Raw genomic sequence first — 23501 nt, forward strand, 5'->3', positions numbered from 1 at the left:
CAGGCTTCGGAAGGCCCAACAGGACCAACCGGCTGCCGTGTCACCCTCAGCCCAAAGGCATCACTGGATGCGGATGTGGTCAGCACACCACTCTCCTGGCTGTACGTCAGTTTACACGACCAGAGCTGCTACTTCTCAGTCAAGTAGCTCCTCGGTTTGCCTCACAAAGGTTGAGTGCATCCTGCTTGCCATCAGCACTCAGCAGACTGGATGGTCACCCATCAAAGTGCCAGCCCAGTCTGACAGCACTTAACTTCGATGCTCTGTCAACCAGTCATTAACCAGCATAATAATGCTCCTACCAGAACACAAAAAAGACTAATATGCTCCTGTTTAAAGGACTTTGATTGAAAAGAGGGGTACCAGCTGCCTCATTCTGCCTTCCTCAGTACCTTTAAAAATGTTTCCAAAGATTTTGGAATGTGAATGTATTCATGCTCTTTTTAACATGCAGCTCACCTCTCACTTCCACACGCTCCTCTAACTGTAGCTCACTCATATCCACCAGTTCATCGCTGTAAGTCGCTCATATCCACCAAATCCCACTTGCCCATCCTCACTGACTCATTCAGCTCAACTCTCTGTCATTATCTCTTTGTGTCTCTCTAATTGTCACTGCCTCCTGCCTCACAGCCACAGTCTCCTCTATTCTGTCCTACTACTACAGCCACTATTACTACTACCTCCTCTCATTGTCACTGTACCCATCTTGCGCTCTCTTACTGCTACTGTACCATTCATTCCTTCCCACCGCCACTGTCTCTTCTCACAGCACTATCTCCCTCTTCCTAATTGTCATAGACTCTGTCTCTCATTATCACTGGCTCCCACCCACTTCCAATTTCTCCTTCTCTTTATTCTTATTTACCTATCAATGACTCCTTCATTCTTTTCCTAGCATTGTCCTGTCACTGTCAACTATGTTCCACTTCCACTGCATCCCTCTCTTTCCTTCACACTACCACTGCTCCTTTACTCTTACTGTACCACAACCACTGTCTACTATCTACCAGTATTATTACTTTTCCGTCTCTTTCCCACTGCCACTGTCTCCTTCTCTCTCAGCATAAAAACATGCTACTTTGTTCACATGCCAAAATTTTTTGGAAAATTTTTAAAGGTTCTGAGAAAGGTAGTACAAAGCAGCTGGTACCCCCATTTTTCAGTCAGAATCTTTTGGAGTATTTTTCCACTGGTTCCATTCTTTTCCCTGCCACAGCAGGGCATGTCACTAACATAAAAAGAAGTTTATGGGTCAGTAAACTTTTGATAATTTATTTATGTGAAATTGAAATAACACAAAACTAATTTTACACCTGAAATCAGATTTTACATGCACAAAAATTTTGCACATGCTTCATTAATGATAAATGGGGTTCCCAGAACCCCTCCAATGATAACGAGGACACTTTACAACATTTATCTCCATGATACATGACTACCTTTTAATGTCATACCATATTTCACGTACATATGGTACGTGTACAAGTAGGGTAATTTTGAACAACTGTATCTTGGAAATCGATAAATATATCAAGAAAATTTTCCAGGTTGTTTGAGATCAAGATCTTAAGAACTCATTGTGAACCATTTGCTGTGCATAGCCATCTTGGAATCAGTGTCTCAATTTTGGTACCCAAAAACTATGTTTTTGGGGTGTTTCTTGATAACGGATAAAGATTTTCGAAAACAGGAAGATGGCACTCCTAGGGAAAAGCCTTGAGAATATAACATTGAAATTTGAAAAATGTGCTATGGCTATTTTATTATTTAGATTTCACCTCACACGGGTTTTTATGGGTGAATTTTGTGTGTACATGTAAAGTAACTTTGAACCTTTGAACTTCAGAAATGGATAAAGATATCAAGAAAATTTTCAAGGCTGTTTGAGATCAGGATCTTAGAAATATATCATAAAAATTTCAGCCATTTGCTGTGTGTAGCTGCCTTGGTTTTCATATGAAAAATGGCAAAAAAACCACTTTTTTGGGGTTCTATAAGGAACCCCCCCATGACCTAACAAACACTTTTTTGGCGTTCTCTAAGGAATGACCCATGAACTAACAAACACTTTTTTGGCGTTCTCTAAGGAATGACCCATGAACTAACAAACACTTTTTTGGCGTTTTCTAAGGAACCACCCATTAACTAACAAACACTTTTTTGAGGCTCTCTAAGGAACTAACACAGATTTCTGAAAAGAGGAAGACAGCACTTCTACATAAATGCCTAGAGAATATACCGTGAAAATTTGAGAAATTACTTGCTTTAAGGTTTTTTATTTCTTCTCCCTCGTCTTTAATTCATTTTCCACATTTCTTCCTGGTTTCTGTTATGCTTGCTCTATGTACAGAGTGAATAGTTTGGGGGTAGGCTGCAACCCTGTGTTACTCACTTCTCAGTTACTGCTTCCCTTTCATATCTTTCAATTATTATAATTTCAGTCTGGTTTCTATACATGTTGTAGATAACCTGTCCCTCCCTGCACTTTTAGACCTGACAACTTCAGAATTTCAGAGTGTATGCCAATCAAAACTATCAAAATCTTTTTCTAAATTTACAAAAGTGATACATATGGGTTTGCCTTGTTTCATTCTGTCTTCTAAAATAAGTCTTAGTATCAGTATTTCTTCACATGTTTCTATATTTCTCTGAAACACATGCTGTCTTGCCCCAGGTTGCCTTCTATCAATTGTTCCATTGTTCTGTAGATAATTCATGTTAGAGTTTTGCATCTAGCAACTCTAAAATGACAGGCAGTTCAATATGTCTTGCAAATGTGTAAAGTCTTTGACAACTTTTGCATTTAGTCAAGTAACTTTGAAATCACAAATGTGAACAATAATATTAACTGATTAATTATGGGTTCCATGGGCTACTTCACTATGTTTTGTATTGATGTAAAATGAGTCAATGTGCAGCTTATTAAATAAATTTGTGTATAATTAGATAAGTGATCAAAGATTTTGGCAGTAACTCTTTCTGAGCCTAAGTAATGAAAACTAATGAAGATAATTTTTCAACAATGATCAGTAAGCCAAAGATAATTTTTTCAACAATGATTAGTAAGTCCTACAGCTTTTGACTATGGAAACCAGGAAAAATCCTTTGCATAGACCTACATTCTTATGAATAAGGTATGAGAGCTTTGAAATAAGTGAAATTACAAGAGGTAGCGTATTAAAGTGTGCCATATAAGGTGCACGGACAACATTGTAACAACGCAACATTGTGATATAGATACAATGTATACTGAAAAACTGTCAGTGGGTTGTGCGGCATTAGTTTGTGTTGATGACTTGACATGGCAATAAAGAATGCACACTGGCTGCCCATAGTGTGGATCAAGTCACCCATCATGGTTTATGGTATCACCTCTCACTGCTTGTCCCTACAGTTACAAGCCCTTTTCTTAGCCTATTCAGGAATTTGCTGAGTGCATTCCAAGGAAGGAAGGAAGGAAGGATGGATGATTAGGTTTTCATACCTAACAACCCTTATGAGAAAAGAGAAGTGGCTGAGTGAATATCAAGAGCTCAGGTTGAAAACCAGTACAAAACAAAGAACAGAGGCTACACAAGGGAAATTATCTTGAAAACTATGTTTTAGAAATGGAAGAGGAAGTAGATAAGATATGATACTGGGAGATACAACACTGTGAGAAGACTTTGACAGAGTACTGAAAGACTAAAGTTGCAAAACGGCCCCTGTAGTAGACAACATTCCCTCAGCACTAGTGATATCCTTGGGAGAGCCAGCCATGACAAAACTATTTCACCTGGAGTGCAACATGTATGATGGTGAATTGTATACAGGAGAATGGAAAAAAGTGGTAGAAACCAACCTTAGGGAAGACCAGTTTGAGTTCCAGAGAAATGTTGGAACATCCAAGGCAATACTGACCCTATGGCTTGCAAGACAAACCTACATTTATATAACTTTTGTAGACTTAGAGGTACCTTTTGACAATATTAACTGGAATATGTTATTTGAAAGTCTGAAGGAATATGGGGTAAAATACAGGTTATATATAACTTGAACAGTAACCAAATGGCAGTTATAGGAGTTGGAGGGTATGAAAGGGAAGCAGTGAACTGCAACCTATCCCCAATGTTACTCAACCTCTACATTGAGCAAGCAGTAAAGGAAATCAAAGAAAATTTGGAGAAGGAATTAAAGTTCAGGAAGAAAAAATAAAAACTTTGAATTTTACCAATGACACTGTAATTCTATGAGAGTGAGAGAAAGGAGCTGGAAGAGCAGTTGCAGAGAATGGACAGTGTCTTGAAAGAAGGATATAAGATGAACATCAACAAATGCAAAACGAGGGAATGGAATTTAGTCAAATTAAATCAGGCAATGCTGAGGGAATTAGATTAGAAAATGACATGCACAAAGTAGTAGACCAGTTTTGCTGTTGGGCAATAAAATAACAGATGATGGCCCATGTAAAGAGACTATAAAATGTAGACTAGTAATGGTAGAAAAGTAGTCCTGAAGAAGAGAAATTTGCTAATCTTGAATACAAATTTAAGTGTTAGAATGTCTTTTCCAAAGGTAATTTGCCTGAAATGTAGCCTTTTGTGGAAGTGAAAGGTGGGTAACAAGCAGTTTAGAAGAGAATAGAAGCTCTTGAAATTTGTTACTACAGAAGAATTCTGAAGATAAGATGGGTAGACTGCATAACTAATGATGAGGCATTGAATAGAACTAGGGAGAAAAGAAATTTGTGGCTCAACTTGACTAAAGGAAGGGATCGGTTGATAGGACACATCCTGAGACAGCAAGGAATCATGAATTTAGCACTGATGGAAAGTGTCTTCAAACTGAAGACCACAACCACAACAAAACAACCCTGATAACAATGAGAAATAAGTGTGGATTGGGAAAGGAAATTAGTCATGCCATTTCAAAGGAACCATCACAGCATCTACCTTGAATAATCAAGAGAAATCATGAAAAACATAAATGCGGATGGCTGGAGGGAGATCTGAGCCACTATCCTTCCACATATGTTCAGTTGGATTAATTCCAGAGAGCAAGTTGCCACTCTTTACACAGAAAGTTCTTATGCTGCTATCTTCATCCATCTAGAGAAACTCATGTTCATGAGAATCATACACTCACTGTTGTAGGATGTCGTCCCTGTAGACTGCAGTTGTCACAGCATATTCAGGAAAAGTGTCAGTGGTGCATGTGGTCCGAACATGATTTTACTACAGATGAGATCAAAAGTACACCCATACAAAAGGTTTGTAATGTGCTACAGGAAAACACCACACGAACAGACATTGAGGACCACCCTTAGGTTAAACTGTGACACCTAAATGAACTGGGCATTACCCCACTCGGCAAGGGTCACCCCATGATAGCAAAGTTTCAGACTGCTCAACCCACATAGTACAATTTTGTTAAGGGAAATCATCCGATGGCTCCTGCAGGGCTTTGGCTACCTACCATGGTGCACGAAAATGAGGAACATCCTACACACAAACCTTCCCACCCCATCTACAGTAGTATTCCTCTGTGCACTCAATCTATGCACTATCCTGATCCATCTCTATGCCACATTGACTCCCAACCCTCTGACACATGTGCCACATCTGTGTGGAAGGCTAAGGTGCAAGAGCTTTCTTGTTCACCCACCCAGCACATCCTACTCCAGTTCCAGCACAGGGTTATCCTATTGTACCAGAGGCATGGCCAAATATGAAAGCAGCCATTTCATATACTAGCTCTGATGCAACTTCTGCACAGCATTTTACATGGGCATGACAACCAACTATCCACCAGAATGAGTGGCCACCACCAACCTGTAGCCAAGGACAGAGCTGACAGCCCAGGAGCAGAAAAGCTGCTGAGCACAACATGCTCAATTTCAATGGCTGTTTCCCACCCTTTGACATCTGGCTCCTTCCCCCTCCCCCTCCCCCTCCACCTCCCCCTCCCCCGCACATGCTCTTGTGGCTATGTAGATGGGGCTTATCTTGCAACATTTCTTTCATTCTTATGATTCTCCTGGCCACAATCTCTGATAACCCCCTACCTCACATCTACCTCCACCTTTCCCCAGGCCACTAACTTCACTCACCCACGCCAATCCAAGCTATCGGCCACCCTTCCGTGACCACCTCCCTGACAATCCCACAATACTACCAACAGATATAAAGTACTTCATAAAAAGGCTGGCCACACTAGACATATCTGATACCAATGTATCGAGTACCATTTCAGCTATTTGTTCCTTCGATTTCCTTTCTCTTTCAGTTTCCCCTTTCATTTTATTCCATATTGCTTTTATTATGTTGACTGGCATGACTACCTTTTTCTATTTTAAAATGCCTTTGTTTGATTATTTTCTTCAATATTCTGCAGTATGGCTCATAATGAGCTCCAAAACCAGCTTTACAACTACTTCTGATGGACAGAATGACTGATCCTGGCAGGTAGATACAGTATTTTTTATGTCTGACAATGTAGCTTCGTCCCTAAAAAATCCAAGAATGTTAATGTTTATGTAGAGTTTTGTTAAGCCTCATTTATTTTTGGGGTAGCAGTTTTGAAACAAAATATTAAGCTTAATCATATAACAACAAAAATGTTAAGAAAGGAGATAGAGACAAGGTAGAGAGAGAGAGAGAGAGAGAGAGAGAGAGAGAGAGAGAGAGAGAGAGAGAGAGAGAAAGAAACATAAAATCTTTATTAACTCTCTATCAACTGCTTAAATTCCATACCGTTGTGAAGACAACATAGTACATCAGCGTTGTTGGGAGAAGGAAGAGCAAAATGGTGAATGCCAGAGTTCCAACAAAAAGTTGATCATTCGAATATTTGCAGGAATCAACACGCTCTCGCAACGGATTCCACTTGCGGCCAAGGAAAAGCCGCCACAAAGCAACAAGACCTGACAGTTGCACACTGTAGAGCCTGAAAATAATACAAGTTTGTGTTTTCATGTTTGTGAATATCAAACACACAAAATAAAAACTGCTTACAAATAAAAAAATAAGTTTTTTTGTGTGTATGTATATATAACAAATGAAAAACAGAATACGCAAAAAATATCATAGAAATTTCAAATCCAGAATGCTAATTATCTTAGTGCTAAATACTCCAGTGATTCAGGTACTTTTTACTTGGTCTTCTTTCTTTTCTTGTTTTGAGAATTATTGTCTTTAACCCATTGAAAATAAAAGATGAGGGAGGTGTGGGGGAAGGAAGCTTTGTTGTACTAATATTTTGACAAGATGACAAGAAAAGGGAGGAACTGAATAAGGTTGTGAATGACATCCAGAAACTGTTACTGAATACTGATCTGGAAATTGGCTCTGAAAGACTCAAAAGCTGTGTCAAATATACTTCATCTTCCTCAGCCTATCACACACATTACATTATTGCCCAAAAGCTTCATCTAATTTTCCCTTTCAAGCCTATGTTATTATATTAATCATATTATATTAATCATAAATTACATCTACTTTTTGAGTTTCTCAGTGACTATAACTAACCTCACAGAGCTTAAGAAACTAGTAATTATTCACTAAACCCAAAGAAATTCCCATCATATGTAAAAGCTGCTAGTGGCACCCATGTTAGTATCCAGTCCTCATAAATGTGTATTTGTGTCAGTCCTTGTAGGGAATTACTAATTTTTTAGCTCAGTAGCTTAAAAGGTAGCCAGCACGCTTAATTTAAAGTTCGCCATACTGTAAAATAATGCACCAGCCACAATGCATCCTCAATGTGGATGGTGTTCTCGAATGTGGGGTGAGTTGGTTGACATTGATAAACAGCTGGAAATTGCCCTGACTACTGTTAAATGATTGGCAGCTGCTGTGAATCAATGTGAGAAGAGCTCCTAAATCATGTACCGGTACCAGTGGAACCATAGGTACCTCAACTACGACCTTCTCTTGTGGATCTTGTCTCCTCTGCAGAAAGTATGTGATCTGTCATCACTAGTCCACCTGACTGTGAGTGGTTTGTCAATGGTTGATCTAGGCATCCTGTACAGGAACCAGGGAGGAATCAGGTTATTATACTGCCCCCCCCCCCCCTCCAACCAACAAGTTCAAGGGTGTACTGTATTTCACTGAAACTGAGCAAGTGGAACTCACCTCACTTGTTTTTGGGAGACCTGCTTTGTCCTGTGTCAAGAGGTGGTAAATGCAAAAAAGGTAGTGGTCTATTAATCGTCAGCAGTTCAAACATATGGCAAATGATGGTATCCCTTTGGGAAATGACAGCAAGAGATAGGAAGGAAAATCTGCCTTCATGTTGAAGAGGCTATTCCAGCAGCCACTGAGGGAAAAAGGATGTGACAACTGCAGACTGTGGTGCACATTGGAACAAATGATGCCTTCTGTCTGGGCTCCAAGGTCACGCTTGGATCATTCCAGCAACTGACAGAAAAGGTTGAGAAGATCAGCCTTGTGCATGGAGTTTCAATAAAGTTCACAACTTGCAGCATTATCCCCAGATGTGATCATGGTACCCTGGTTCTGAGTTGAGTGAAAGAACTGAACCTGAGACTTTGAAGGTTCTCTGACACGCTAGGCTGCAACTTCCTGCATTTGTGCCAAAGGGTTGAGAATTGTAAAGGTCACCCCAAATAGGTCAGCTGTAAACTATGTATCAAAGGCTGCTAAACAGGTAGTTTACTGTGTGAGGGGTGCACACAAGGGTTTTTTAGATTAGGCAACTCTCCATGGTATGTCAAGCTCCCTCAGGATGTTGTACATACTTAAGCTGTGTATACTATTATACATCTTTGAGAAATCTACAAATGTTACTACGAATTGATGGCTGTATTCCCAACAGTTCTCCCAGGTTTTTCTCAAGTTGAAAATTTGATCTATGGTTGATCTTCCTGGCTGAAAACCTGCCTGGTACTCTCCAACAATATCTTCAGCAAAAGGCTTCAGCTTTTCAAGAATTATTAATGATAGCACTATTTATGGTACACTTAGAGTAGAGATATACCTCTATAATTATTATAGTTCCTTTAATTGGCTTTTTTTCAGTGGGATAATGTTAGCTGACTTCCAGTCTTTTGGGATCTCCCCCTTTCTCCATCTTCACTTATGAGACAGTTTATATCTTTCTGAATTGTTCCACCTCCTGCCAATCTCCTCCTAGTGCCATATTCTTCTTCAGTTTGTTAATTGCTCTATCTATAATCTGTTGAGTTATTCATACTTGAGCACTATTCTTCCCAGAATTGTAGATGGTACTACTGCATAATAAGTGTAAAACAAAGCATAGGGCTTCAGATAGAGAGATGCTGAATGAAATGCATTTGGCTGTCAAGAGAACAATGCGTGAAGGCTTCAATGACTACCATAGCAGAATATTGTCTACTGATCTATCACAAAACCCAAAGAAATTCTCATTGTACATAAAGGCTGTCAGTGGCACCAACATTATTGTCCAGTCACTCACGAATGAGTCAAGAACTGAAACTGAGAGTAGTGAAGCAAAAGCAGAAATGCTTAACTCTGTTTTCACACGTTCCTTTGCAAAGGAAAATGCAGGATAATTGCTCCAACTTAACCTTGTACCACTGAAAAGATGAGTGACACCAATTTTGTCAGTGGTGTTGATAAACAGCTGAAATCATTAAAACTGAACAAAGCTCCACGGCCCAATGGAACCCTTATCAGATTCTAGACTAAATTTGCAGCTGAGTTAGCCCTCTTCTAACTATAATCTATTGTAAATCCCTCAAACAAAGAATCGTACCCAGTAGGTGGAAGAAAGCACAGGTGACACCTATTTACAGGAAGTGATCCACGAAACTACCATCCAATATCCCTGACAATGATCTGCTGTAGAGTCTTAGAACACATTCCGAGTTCAAACATAATGAGGTATCTTGCACAGAGTTATGTCCTCCGTGCAAACCAGCATGAATGCTGAAAACATCAATTATGCAGAACCCAACTCATACTTTTCTCACATGACATACTGAAAGCTTTGGAGCAAGAGAGTCAGATAGATGCAATATTTCTTGACTTAAGGAAAGCATTTGACTCAATACAATGTCTACATTTATTATCAAAAGTACGATCATGTGGGGTATCAAATGAAATTTGTTACTAGATTGGGGATTGTTTAGCAGGGAAGATGCAGCGTGTTATCTTGGATGTAAGTGTGTTGGGACCCTTGTTATTTATGCTGTATATTAATGACCTTGCAGACAATATTAATAATAACCTCAGGCTTTTTGCAGGTGATGCAGTTACATACAATGAAGTACTGTCTGACAGAAGTTATGCAAATATTCAGTCACATCTTGATAACATTTCAAATTGGTGCAAAGATTGGCAACTTGCTTTAAATGTTCAGAAATGTAAAACTGTGCACTTTACAAAATGATAAAATGTAATATCTTATGACTATAATATCAATGAGTCACATGTATACGGACATGAAATGGAATGATCACATAAGCTCAGTTGTGGGTAAAGCAGGCAGGTGGTGCATTTTGGTTAATTGGTAGAATACTGGGGAAATGCAATCAGTCTGCAAAGGAGATTGCTAACAAATCACTCATGCAACCCATTTTAGAATATTGCTCAAGTTTGTGGGACCCATACCAAATAGGACTAACAGTGGATATTAGACACATGCAGAGAAGGGCAGCATGAATGGTCACAGGTTTGTTTTACCTATGAGATGCTGAAGAAACTTGAATGGCAGACTCTTGAAGATAGATATAAACTATCCTGAGAAGGCCTACTTACAAAGTTTCACGAACCTGCTTTAAATTACTATCGTAGGAATATACTATAATCCCCTACGTACTGATCACACAGAGATCATGAGGAGAAGATTAGATTTATTACAGTATGCATGAGGTATTTAAAAAATAATTCTTCCCACACTTCATATGTGAATAGAACAGAAAGAAACACTAACTACTGGTACAATTGCATGTACCCTCTGCCATGCACTTCACAGTGGTTTGCAGAGTAATATATGTAGGTGTAAATTTAAGACTAACAAAGAAATGAAAGTATATTTACTGAACTGTACGGTTTAATGCTAACAGAGAAAGCTAAAATTTAATTGCAACCCATTTGGCATACAACAGAGTCCAAAATAAATAGTTAAATGTTCTCAAAGCAAAGAAACTCATCTCAAAAAAATAAACAACCCCAGAAGACTGCACTCATGCCAATTAAAAGGTTAATAGGGGATAAAAATACTCCTACTACCCACAAATAGCTGGCAATGATGAGGCGCACTCTCTCAAGGTGGTTTGCTACATCTATTGTCAAACAATTCCATTCCTAAGAATGATGTGTTTAGAGATGCAGAAGTATCCTGGCTAGTGCCTACCCAGCTGCAGTTTGTATCCTAAATGCATTCCAAATTTGTTCTGAATGATTCACATCTGGAGAGCTTGCTTGCACATCAATGCAATGGAAATCTTCGTCAGTGAGAAATTCAGTCACCAGAGTGATTGATCATAAAGAGGAAGTCTAGGACAACTATGCCTCTAAAAAGTTGCATTCATGGCTGTAGTACATCATATATGTATCTCTGCACACTAACAGTACTCCAGTAAAGGTAAAATGCGTTTTACACCCATCCATCATGGTGCCTCCTCACACCCAGGATCCCAATGTCACCAAACTGGACCTTTCTTGTGATGTAAGCAGTACATTCCTCCATTCGCTCATATCCCTATCTCAATTTGCTGACACCTCAACAAACAAGTCTTATTTGTACACTAACACTAGTGAGGCACATACAGTGAATGTCTGGTATCCTCAACATCTGCTCTTGCACTCTGATATACGGTCTATAAGGAAGCTACAATTCATGAGGCAGCTGTACGCTTTGCAGACAACTGTCCAGAAGACATAGGTGGACTTTATTATATAGTTAAGGCCAGATATTGTAAGTCCTCCGGTCCATTGCTGTTGAGATGGTGTTGTGTATGAAGCTTTCATCACAGAATCTTAGGACGCTACCATATAAAACGAAGGGCCAAATGTTGTCTCTGTGACATTATACTGTAAAATTCACCAAGAGACTACATTCTGTATTCAGTGAAAGTGCAAACACAACTGAAACTAACACTCTACTTTTAGTCATTTTAAATAATATTCTTATGTGTCAGAGTGTGTCTGTTTCTCACACAAACAGCACTTTTCCTATTTTGGGATAAATTTTGAAAGTTATTAAAACAATAAGTTACATTTTTTCCCTCCCTTTTTCTTCTTTGACTAATTATGCTGGTCTTTCTAATGCCAATGTATGTTCTGTGAGCCCAGGCATATTTCCTGTATTTCTACATCGTTCATTTCCTGTATTTATATTTACTTCAGAATAAAAGTAATGTGTGAACAAGTAAAAGCATGAAAAGTATCAGTCAAGTATGCGATGTTCAGGGAAGTCCCACGGAAGTACAGCAGGGAAACAATTAATAAAAACAATCCATAACATAGTATGAGCAGCATTTTTAGACTATTTGCTGATTATGCAACAATCAACGAGAAAGTAACTTAACACTGAATAACTACACTGACAAAAATGGAAAGTGATACATCATTAAGATCTTGAATGAATGCTAGAAAATGGAAATTCTGTATTTCCATATCTGTGGGATTATTGCTTAAAATTTCATCCTTCTGTAAGCTTATTTTCAGAGAAAAACCATACCCACAGATGAAGAATAACATGAGTATACAATGGCTATTGGACATTCTTAACACTACTTTAACTTTAGGAGTGGAGATTGCAACACAACATGCCCAGAGGACATAAGGAATGTTGTGCTGACTGGTTGCATAGCGTAATGGATATGGTACAGTCCTCGGACATGAAAGGCTGTCATAAAACTGTGTCTTCGAAACTCAGGTGCTTTAAAATATTTTATTCTTAAATCATTACCAAAATGACTTTGGTCCTTAATTTTATTCAATTAGTTGGTTAAAATGTAATTTTTTAAATTCTATTCCTTTGTCACTTAATTTTCAACACTGTATGAACATTTTCATTTACTATCATGTTTCTTCCTATCATTCTTTTTCCACTTGGAATTTCTGTGGATGTGAATTTAATTCCACAACATTACAAAATGTTGTATTCAGGATTTATGGAACAACGATTAATGTATGTATTATTTTTATTTATCTATCATAATATTTAAACACTTGAAAATGCCAATCTAGTGGTTAAAAACAAAAGACAAAATATTCTATTTACATTGACAGAGCAATGATGGCAATGGCCTTAAAAATATTCAAATCATTAATTGTTACTGCAAAAATCAAACAATGGTAAGCCATCAGGCAAAAATCAAACTATGGAAATTCTTATTGCAATATGGACAAAATAATGCAGGTGAAGATTTAAACAAAAGATGGGATTATAAGTAAAACATAATTCAAGCAGAATGAGAAATAGAAATAATGAGTGCAATAACAGGGATGAAACTATAGGATGATAAATGAAAGAAATTAAAACCAGAGGACCAAAGATTCCAAATGGAAAAAGACTGATAGGAAGAAGGGTGAGAGCAAATTAAAAAGTTAATACAACGATCAAAATGATGTGATAAAAGAACAGAAATAAAAAAATACATTTAAACCAATTAATTCAATAAAAATTAAGATCAAAATCACTTCAAAACAGATTTAAAAATAAACTTTTTCATAAAGTGCTTGATGACATTCAAACCCACAATCTTCTGTATTGAGGATTGTACCCCATCCATTATGCTGTGCAACATGTATCAGTCACATTACTATGTTAATGCTACAGAGCATCATGTGAAATTCCAAATTGTTTTGTGTGAGTACTTACAAACCGGAATCCATCAGTGTGAATGGCTGCACAGTGTGATACCTGGGTCCAGAAAGACATTGAGGAAATTGACATGAGGTGCATGGAAGCATTATACCAACAGATTACGCAAACAAATGGCTATAAGTGGAATGACTGCTAAGTGACAAGAAGGGCTCAGGATAACAGTGTGACAAAAGGAGTAGGCACCAGTCCTTCCAAAAGGATTCCACCATGAGGTGATTGAAAAGTGTTTGAATAGCTCTAACAAACTATTGGATGGCAGCAGTTGAAATCTGGCCAGAGGTTACAGGTAGAGAGTCACCACAAACTTTTGGGAACAAATCACTGGAGGCTGCGTTGAGATCTCAAGTAGCACACATTGCTTACCACTAACTGTACCATAAACAACAAACACTTTGGGTGGTGTAGAGCCAGCATCGACTGGGACTATGAGTGGCATTCTGCAGTGTTAAGTGATGAGTCTCATTTCTGTTTGTGGCATTTATATTGATGCTGTCACAACTGTAGACAATCTAGTGAAATGTTACAGAAAGCAGTGATTCTCGAGACCCGTACCTGTCCGACTTCTGGGAGATATTGGATACGAAAACATGACTGGTCTGGTACTTACTGATGGAGGGCTGAAGGCTCAACAGTTACATGGCAGGAATGGTAAATCTTGTTGTCACACACTTTATGGCTAGGGTTCCAAACGGCATATTCCAGCAGGGTCATGGATGATCCCATGCTGCAGTCCGTGCCACAAATGTCTAGAGGAATGAGCAGATCCTTGACTGGCCTTACTGGTCCCCCATTTGTTGCCACAGATCATGTCTGGAATGCAATGGGGATACAGACACTATCATACCAGCCTCCAGAAAGCCATCATCATGAAGTGACACAGCCTGTATTTTACACATGGCAAGAAATTCTCAAGATGATATTTGAAGGCTGTTTGCCACCATGCCACAATGAACACAAATGTATATTTCTGCCCATGGTCTTCTCACCTCATACTGATATTGATGACAGACATATGAACCAAATCGAATAAAAGTTCAATCATTTAATACCTGTTAAGTTCAAACATCACCACAAAATTTGAAAAGTATTGGCCTGGTGCTTAATCGTGTAACACTTCCCATTTCTGTCAATGTATAGATAAATGTTGAACAATTATAAAATTTCTCATTAAATGTCAAAATTTCTGCCTTTTGGACTGAATAGTAGATCACTTGTGTGCTTTCAAGAGATCAGCTGAGTTGTTAATTTCATTTTTCTGTATGGTAATTTGACCACCATCCTATTTGCATTCTTCAAGCACTGTGTGCTGTGTTACATGTCTACTCGCAGCCCGGGCTGCAACCAGATTATTAAGCACTGTTGGCATTGTGCTACTGTTTACAGCCAAGTTTGGGTTCTGGTGGCTGCTACAGCCTTTGATGCTCATTTGTTTTTTGCAGGAAACATAGTTATCCTGGATTTCAATTTATTATGATCTTGCTTCCCATCTCATCCATCAGAGGTGAAAAGTGCTAAGAGAATGTGTTTTTGATGGAATAACAGTATTTGCTCTAAAAAAACAAATAAGCATCAAAGTGTGTATCAAGTGTTGGGAGTCAAACTCAGTTATAAATAGTGGCACAGCACCAAGAATACATCACAGTCAGGTTGAAGTCCAGGAATGGTATGCAAACACCACAGTTCACAGCACCTGAAGATGGGAACTGGGTCTCTTGTTGAAACATCCTGCAAAAACATACAACCAACAACTTCATTACTTATTCAGTTATGGTGAGAAAACCTGAGAAGTTACAGTCACAGTCACAGATCACATTGCACGTTAATAAGTACAACCAGCCGATAAGTCTCCTGTCCTCAATAAAACCACTCTGAATAATGGTTCACCAATCAGTCAACTGTCTTCCTTATGAAACTTCTCAAAGCAACACAGTGACAAAATTTCTTCCATCTCCTGAGTTTCTCCTTGTTTTCAAACAACAGTTAGTCTATACCATCCAATGAAAAGTAGACACTGGCTAGACACACCATGTCATCCCAGCTCTTGTATTTTGTGATACAGTTGAATTCCTTTGTCATTTTGTCAAATGCTGTCCAACATCTCTTGAAAACTCTGCTGGATGCCTGATGTGCACCTGATTCAATGATGCTTTAGACTGTAGGAGGAATATATTGTTTTCATTTAGCTTTGTGTTTGTGAATGCAGTAGCTTTTGCAAGTCTTATTAGAGCCACAGGGATTTCAGTTTCTGGGATATCCATCAAACAACGTCATGTAGAGCTTAGAACTGAGTACCAGTTACAATAATAGGATTGTCAACAAGAACTAACACGTCACACAGAAGGCATTTTTACTAAGCTCACACAAAATTACAGGTTGGTCTGATCTGCCTGTCTCAGCAGAGAGTGCTTCTACATCTATGTCTACATCTATATCTACATGGATACTCTACAAATCACACTAAAGTGCCTGGGAGAGGGTTCATTGAAGCACCTTCACACTAATTCTCTACTATTGCACTCTCAAACAGCGAGTAGAAGAAGGAGGCCTTATTTTTCAGTTCAAGCCTTGGTTTCCCTTATTTTATTATGATAATCACTTCTCCCTATGTGGGTCAGCATCAACAAAATATTTTCACGTTTGGAGGAGAAAGTTGGTGATTGAAATTTTGTGAGAAGATCCCACCACAATGAAAAACGCCTTTGTTTTAATGTTTCCATCCAAGTCCTGTATCATGTCTGTGACACTATCTCCCCTATTTCTCGATAATACAAACATGCTGCTCTCCTTTGAACTTTCTTGATGTACTCCGTTAATCCTATCCGGTAAGGATCCCACACCATGCAGCAGTAATCTAGAAGAGGATGGACAGTGTAGTGTAGGCAGTCTCTTTAATAAATCTGTTGAATCTTCTGAGAGTTCTGCTAATAACACAGTCTTTGGTTCACCTTCCCCACAATATTTTCTATGTGTTCCTTCCAATTTAAGTTGTTCATGATTGTAGTTCCAAGGTATTTTGTTGAATTTACCACCTTTTTATTTGATTGACTTAATGTATAACCGAAGTTTAACGGATTCCTTTTAGTGCTCATGTGGTTGACCTCACACTTTTCATTATTTAGGGTTAATTCCCAATTTTCACCATACAGATATGTTCTCTAAATCATTTTGCTGTTGGTTTTGGTATTCTGATGACTTCACTACACAGTAAATGACAGCATTATCTGCAAATAACCTAGGACAGTTGCCCATATTGTTTCCTAAATCATTTATATAGATAAGAAACAGCAGAGGGTCTGTAACACCACCTTGGGGAATGCCAGATATCACTTCTATTCTACTCAACAACTTTCCATCAATTACTATGAACTGTGACCTCTCTAACAGGAAATCAAGAATCCAATCACACTGAGATGATATTCTATAAGCAAGCAATTTGGTTACATGTCGCTTGTGAGGTATGGTGTCAAAAGCCTTCTGGAAATCCAGAGATATGAAATCAATTTGAAATCCCTTGTTGATAGCTCTCAACACTGTTTGAGTAAAGAGTTAATTGTGTTTCACAAGAACAATGTTTTCTAAATCCATGGTGACTACTTGTCAATAGACTGTTCTCTTCGAGGTAATCCATAATGTTTAAACACAATACATGTTCTCTAATCTTGCTGCATATAGATATGAATCATGAGGGCCTGTAATTTTGTGGATTACTGCTACTGCCTTTCTTGAATGTTGGTGACCTGTTATGAATTTATTGGGACCATTTATCAATATACCCATTTACCAACAAACTTAACAGTTACTGAAGAGTTCTACAACATCAAAGTACATCTTTTGTGTCAACCAAGAACAGGAGCAGTCCAAGTACATTATATTTAGTGTTTCCCCAGTCTGAATTCAGTTTTATTCCTGTCATTGTTCATGAACGTAATTCCTAGGTATTTAGATGAATTTATGGCATTCAGATTTTATTGATTTATCATGCTGCTGAAGTTTAATGGATTCCTTTTAGCACTCATGTGGATGACCTCACACTTCTCATTATGTAGGGTCAATTGCCAATTTTCACAACATACATATATCTTATCTAAATCATTTTGCAATTGGTTTTGATCTTTGATGACTTTACTAGACAATAAATGATGGTATCATCTACAAACAACCTAAGACAGCTGCTCAGATAGTCTCCTAAATCGGTTATAGAGTGCCGATAACACAACCTTGGGGAATGCCAAAAGTCACTTCTGTTTTACTCAATGATTTTCCATCATTACTACAAACTGTGACCTCTCTGGCACAAAACATGAATTCAGCGACATAACTGAGATGATATTCCATGAGCACACAATTTGAGTACAAGCTGGTTGTGAAATATGGTGTCAAAAGACTTCTTGAAATCCAGAAATATGGAATCAATTTGAAATCCCTTGTTGACAGCACTCAACAAATTTGTGTTAAAAATGTATAGAATGTCCTAGTAAATTCTATTCCACAACTAAAACAGTTCCAGTACCTTCCAAACATTTCCAGTCTTAAATGGTAAATAACTGCATGAGAAAAGAACTGAACTGATGATCTGCAGGTCACACCATGGTGGATAACATACAGTACACAAAAGTATCATTCACCCTGTTATGTGGATACTGCTTGCCAAAAAACAAGATAAGCAAAGCAAGTTATAATGCACAGCTGTCAGAGCTATAATCGCCTCTGGTGCAACATGGTGGTTTCAACACTCACAGCTCATGTGGGCAGAGGAGATATATAAACAGACAATCCAGCTCAGAGCTAACATAATTGAGGATGACCAAGATGCCTGTTGCTCACAGAAATGATCCTGTTGTAGCCCTCAAATTATATTCATCATCAATTAACAATATATTCACTTGATCATTTCTGCACTCCAGGTCAGGAACCCAGAATTCAGCAATGACTTTATCAACTGGTGAAAGGGGGGGGGGGGGGTTAGCACTCATCCCCTCTTTCCACTCCAAGGCGATGGGAGGGAGAGGGGGGCCGTATATACAGTTTCAGCCCCTCCACCTTCTCCCTCCCAGATTGATTTTCATGTGTACAAGATCTACAGGCAGAGCCACTGATCAATTACATTGCATAGCAGCAAATATATTATTAGTACTTTGGTTGACAGCCATTTCTGCTTATGACTGAATCAACTGTCACATCCTAAGAGATATTATCTGTCAAAAAATGTTACATATCATCTAATACCAACTACATTCTGTCCTGTCCTTTTATAAGTTTTATAAAGGAATGGAAGATCTTATGAACTAGAATGGTTTGTGTCTTATGGCTTCATTATGAAGAAACAATGACAGTGTTCTCTGCTATGACTGCATTAGGTCTATCCACATAAAGAGCAATAGAAAACCATAGAAAGAAACGGTTTTTCTTAAAGTATGTTTCTGTAACTGGAAAAAAATTTCAAACTGGACAACAAGAGTCTCTTTCATAGAGAGTCGGTCACAATTATTCAACTTATAAATAGCACACCTGTGATCGCCCAACTTGCATGACATCTTCTGGCTGATTAGGAGGAAGCTAACTGCTTTACTAATAATTATCAGTTCTCTCAGGTTCCTAGGTCAGACAGGAAATGCATTAAGAGATTAGGACACAATCACTGGAAACATCATAGCACTTCTTGGTGAAAAGGAGAATGATGTAGCAGAACTGAAGATCTGGCTGAAGTGCCACGACATTTGGTTGGTGTCAGTGATACAAAACAAAATAATGCAAATTATAGTTCACATGATCAAGTGAGACACAGCCCAGCAAATAAACAAATGTCTCCATTTTACGGAATTACAGCAGTGCACATGCGGGTTTTTTAGGTTAGAGAATTCCCTCCCTAGGCCCGACAAGACGCCTCCTGTGACGCGGCAAGGTAGGAGTAGGCAAAATGCAACAGGGAATAACAATATTAATGTGCTAATAGTAAACTGCAGGAGCGTCTATAGAAAGGTCCCAGAACTGCTCTCATTAATAAACGGTCACAACGCCCATATAGTACTAGTGACAGAAAGTTGGCTGAAACCAGACGTAAACAGTAATGAAATCCTAAACTCAGATTGGAATGTATACCGCAGAGACAGGCTGGACAGTGAAGGGGGAGGCGTGTTTATAGCGATAAGAAGTGCAATAGTATCGACGGAAATTGATGGAGATCTGAAATGTGAAATGATTTGGGAGAAGGTCACGGTTAAAGCAGGCTCAGACATGGTAATTGGATGTCTCTATAGGCCCCCTGGCTCAGCAGCTGTTGTGGCTGAGCACCTGAAGGATAATTTGGAAAATATTTCGAGTAGATTTCCCCACCATGTTATAGTTCTGGGTGGAGATTTTAATATGCCGGATATAGACTGGGAGACTCAAACGGGTGGCAGGGACAAAGAATACAGTGAAATTTTTTTTAAGTGCTTTATCTGAAAACTATCTTGAGCAGTTAAACAGAGAACCGACTCGTGGCGATAACACATTAGACCTTCTGGTGACAAACAGACCCGAACTATTTGAAACAATTAACGCAGAACAGGGAATCAGCAATCATAAAGCGGTTACGGCATCAATAATTTCAGCCATAAATAGAAATATTAAAAAAGGTAGGAAGATTTTTCTGTTTAGCAAAAGTGACAAAAAGCAGATTACAGAGTACCTGACGGCTCAACACAAAAGTTTTGTCTCAAGTACAGATAGTGTTGAGGATCAGTGGACAAAGTTCAAAACCATCGTACAATATGCTTTAGATGAGTATGTGCCAAGCAAGGTCATAAGAGATGGAAAAGAGCCACCGTGGTACAACAACCGAGTTAGAAAACTGCTGCGGAAGCAAAGGGAGCTTCACAGCAAACACAAACATAGCCAAAGCCTTGCAGACAAACAAAAATTATGCAAAGCGAAATGTAGTGTGAGGAGGGCTATGCGAGAGGCGTTCAATGAATTTGAAAGCAAAGTTCTATGTACTGACTTGGCAGAAAATCCTAAGAAATTTTGGTCTTATGTCAAAGCAGTAGGTGGATCAAAACAAAATGTCCAGACACTCTGTGACCAATATGGTACTGAAACAGAGGATGACAGACTAAAGGCCAAAATACTAAATGTCTTTTTCCAAAGCTGTTTCACAGAGGAAGACTGCACTTTAGTTCCTTCTCTAGATTGTCGCACAGATGACAAAATGGTAGATATCGAAATAGACGACAGAGGGATAGAGAAACAATTAAAATCACTCAAAAGAGTAAAGGCCGCTGGACCTGATGGGATACCAGTTCGATTTTACACAGAGTACGCGAAGGAACTTGCCCCCCTTCTTGCAGCGGTGTACTATAGGTCTCTGGAAGAGCGTAGCGTTCCAAAGGATTGGAAAAGGGCACAGGTCATCCCCGTTTTCAAGAAGGGATGTCGAACAGATGTGCAGAACTATAGACCTATATCTCTAACGTCGATCAGTTGTAGAATTTTGGAACACGTATTACGCTCGAGTATAATGACTTTTCTGGAGACTAGAAATCTACTCTGTAGGAATCAGCATGGGTTTCGAAAAAGACAGTCGTGTGAAACCCAGCTCGCGCTATTCATCCACGAGACTCAGAGGGCCATAGACACGGGTTCACAGGTAGATGCTGTGTTTCTTGACTTCCGCAAGGCGTTCGATACAGTTCCCCACAGTCGTTTAATGAACAAAGTAAGAGCATATGGACTATCAGACCAATTGTGTGATTGGATTGAGGAGTTCCTAGATAACAGAACGCAGCATGTCATTCTCAATGGAGAGAAGTCTTCCGAAGTAAGAGTGATTTCAGGTGTGCCGCAGGGGAGTGTCATAGGACCGTTGCTATTCACAATATACATAAATGACCTGGTGGATGACATCGGAAGTTCACTGAGGCTTTTTGCAGATGATGCTGTGGTGTATCGAGAGGTTGTAACAATGGAAAATTGTGCTGAAATGCAGGAGGATCTGCAGCGAATTGAGGCATGGTGCAGGGAATGGCAATTGAACCTCAATGTAGACAAGTGTAATGTGCTGCGAATACATAGAAAGATAGATCCCTTATCATTTAGCTACAAAATAGCATGTCAGCAACTGGAAGCAGTTAATTCCATAAATTATCTGGGAGTACGCATTAGGAGTGATTTAAAATGGAATGATCATATAAAGTTTATCGTCGGTAATGCAGATGCCAGACTGAGATTCATTGGAAGAATCCTAAGGAAATGCAATCCGAAAACAAAGGAAGTAGGTTACAGTACGCTTGTTCGCCCACTGCTTGAATACTGCTCAGCAGCGTGGGATCCGTACCAGATAGGGTTGATAGAAGAGATAGAGAAGATCCAACGGAGAGCAGCGCGCTTCGTTACAGCATCATTTAGTAATCGCGAAAGCGTTACGGAGATGATAGATAAACTCCAGTGGAAGACTCTGCAGGAGAGATGCTCAGTAGCTCGGTATGGGCTTTTGTTAAAGTTTCGAGAACATATCTTCACCGAAGAGTCAAGCAGTATATTGCTCCCTCCTACGTATATCTCGTGAAGAGACCATGGGGATAAAATCAGAGAGATTAGAGCCCACACAGAAGCATACCGACAATCCTTCTTTCCACAAACAATACAAGACTGGAATAGAAGGGAGAACCAATAAGGTACTCAGGGTACCCTCCGCCACACACCGTCCGGTGGCTTGCGGAGTATGGATGTAGATGTAGATGTAGAATTAATGACAGACTTGGCTGGCCAGGAGCAGACCACCCTTTGTGTACATTATGTTGCCACTGAGGGGCTCAAATTTTTTCTGGGTTTACATGGCTGCTGGACTTCAGTACACAATCTCTGGCAACTACCATTAAAGACACCCTTTGAAGACTCTCACTATGAATGGAGTTTCTGTGTGCCCATTATTTCAATGGTGTGACTAATAATTTCAATGATGACTAATATGTCTGTATGCAACAAGGGCTGAACAAAATCTTTCTTCAAGACCAGCCAAAGAGCTGCTACATCCAGTATAGTAACCATTGTTTGGATCTTGCATTACTGGATTTTTTAAAATGCTGTGAATCATTGTGTGAAGTCTTCATATCTGTGAAAGGTGTCTGAGATAAGTTTATGGAACCTGCAAAATGGAAAACATGTTTGCAGAGATTGTGTTATCCTCTGGTATTGACAAGATGAAACAAAATCTGACAATTTAATGGCTGATACCAACGTGTGCAACCCAGTGGACTGTAAGGGTAAACTCTTAAACATTTCACAGAAAACTATGAACAGTGTAGAAAATACTGACAAGTATTGAATGCACAGATATGAATTACAGATGAATGACTGTCAGTTCTGCTGGGCTACACAAAGTGGCTGGAAAAGTAGAAGCATCATCTGTTCTCAAACAAGGATCAAAAAGGTAAAAAGACAAGGCCTAATAGAAATCCTTGGATAACACTGGAGATATTTAATTTAATTGATGAAAGGAGAAAATATAAAAATGCACCAAATGAAGCAGATAAAAGGGAATACAAACGTTCAAAAAAAGAGATGACAGGAAGTGCAAAATGGCTAAGCAGGAATGCCTAGACGACAAATGTGAGGATTTAGAAGCCTATATCACTTGAAGAAAGACAAATACTGCCTATAGTAAAATTAAAGACGCCTTTGGAGAAAGAAGAAGCAGC

At 38.9% G+C, this 23501-nt stretch overlaps 1 protein-coding gene across 2 annotated transcripts in view; it reads right to left on the reverse strand.

Moving 5' to 3' along the window:
- LOC124777951 overlaps nucleotides 1–23501 on the reverse strand; it is a 100977-nt gene that overhangs the window by 56021 nt on the left and 21455 nt on the right. For both annotated transcript variants that reach the window (XR_007015810.1, XM_047253509.1), the window contains exon 4: nucleotides 6735–6927. Coding sequence is in view for 1 of the 2 variants with exons in the window: in XM_047253509.1 (XP_047109465.1) it covers nucleotides 6735–6927 (193 nt within the window). In the remaining variant the exon portion in view is untranslated. The remainder of the gene's footprint in view (nucleotides 1–6734; nucleotides 6928–23501) is intronic.

Source organism: Schistocerca piceifrons, chromosome 2, assembly GCF_021461385.2.
Source record: "Schistocerca piceifrons isolate TAMUIC-IGC-003096 chromosome 2, iqSchPice1.1, whole genome shotgun sequence".
NCBI classification, from domain to species: Eukaryota; Metazoa; Arthropoda; class Insecta; order Orthoptera; family Acrididae; genus Schistocerca; species Schistocerca piceifrons.